Source organism: Lipotes vexillifer, unplaced genomic scaffold (assembly GCF_000442215.2).
Source record: "Lipotes vexillifer unplaced genomic scaffold, Lipotes_vexillifer_v1.1 scaffold2194, whole genome shotgun sequence".
Lineage (NCBI taxonomy): Eukaryota > Metazoa > Chordata > Mammalia > Artiodactyla > Lipotidae > Lipotes > Lipotes vexillifer.
In genome coordinates this window covers 865,793-866,322 of record NW_006777784.1, presented here as the reverse complement: position 1 = coordinate 866,322, position 530 = coordinate 865,793, and the positions used below count along the sequence as shown (strand labels likewise).

The 530-nt window shown below is 72.6% G+C and overlaps 1 protein-coding gene across 1 annotated transcript in view; it reads left to right on the top strand.

The window, feature by feature from the left end:
* Position 1: 1 nt before the first annotated feature.
* IRS2 (insulin receptor substrate 2) overlaps positions 2 to 530 on the top strand; it is a gene marked incomplete at its 5' end in the record, with an annotated part of 98,808 nt that continues 98,279 nt past the window's right edge. The window contains one exon of the mRNA XM_007451284.1: positions 2 to 530. This exon is cut by the window's right edge and continues 2,243 nt beyond it. Coding sequence (XP_007451346.1) covers positions 2 to 530 — 529 coding nt within the window.

Below are 530 nucleotides of genomic sequence, written 5' to 3'. Positions count from 1 at the left end.
GGGTGGCGACGGCCCCAACCTCAACCTCAACCACAACAACAACAACAACAACAGCGGCGTGCGCAAGTGCGGCTACCTGCGCAAGCAGAAGCACGGCCACAAGCGCTTCTTCGTGCTGCGCGGACCCGGAGCGGGCGGCGACGAGGCGGCGGCGGCGGCGACAGCGGGCGGGGGGCCGGCGCCGCAGCCGCCGCGGCTCGAGTACTACGAGAGCGAGAAGAAGTGGCGGAGCAAAGCGGGCGCCCCGAAGCGGGTCATCGCGCTCGACTGCTGCCTGAACATCAACAAGCGCGCCGACGCCAAGCACAAGTACCTGATCGCCCTCTACACCAAGGACGAGTACTTCGCAGTGGCGGCCGAGAACGAGCAGGAGCAGGAGGGCTGGTACCGCGCGCTCACCGACCTGGTCAGCGAGGGCCGAGCGAGCGCCGGCGACGCGCCCCCCGCCGCCGCCGCCGCCGCCCCCTCCGCGTCCTGCAGCGCCTCCCTGCCCGGCGCCCTGGGCGGCTCGGCCGGCGCCGCCGTTGCCG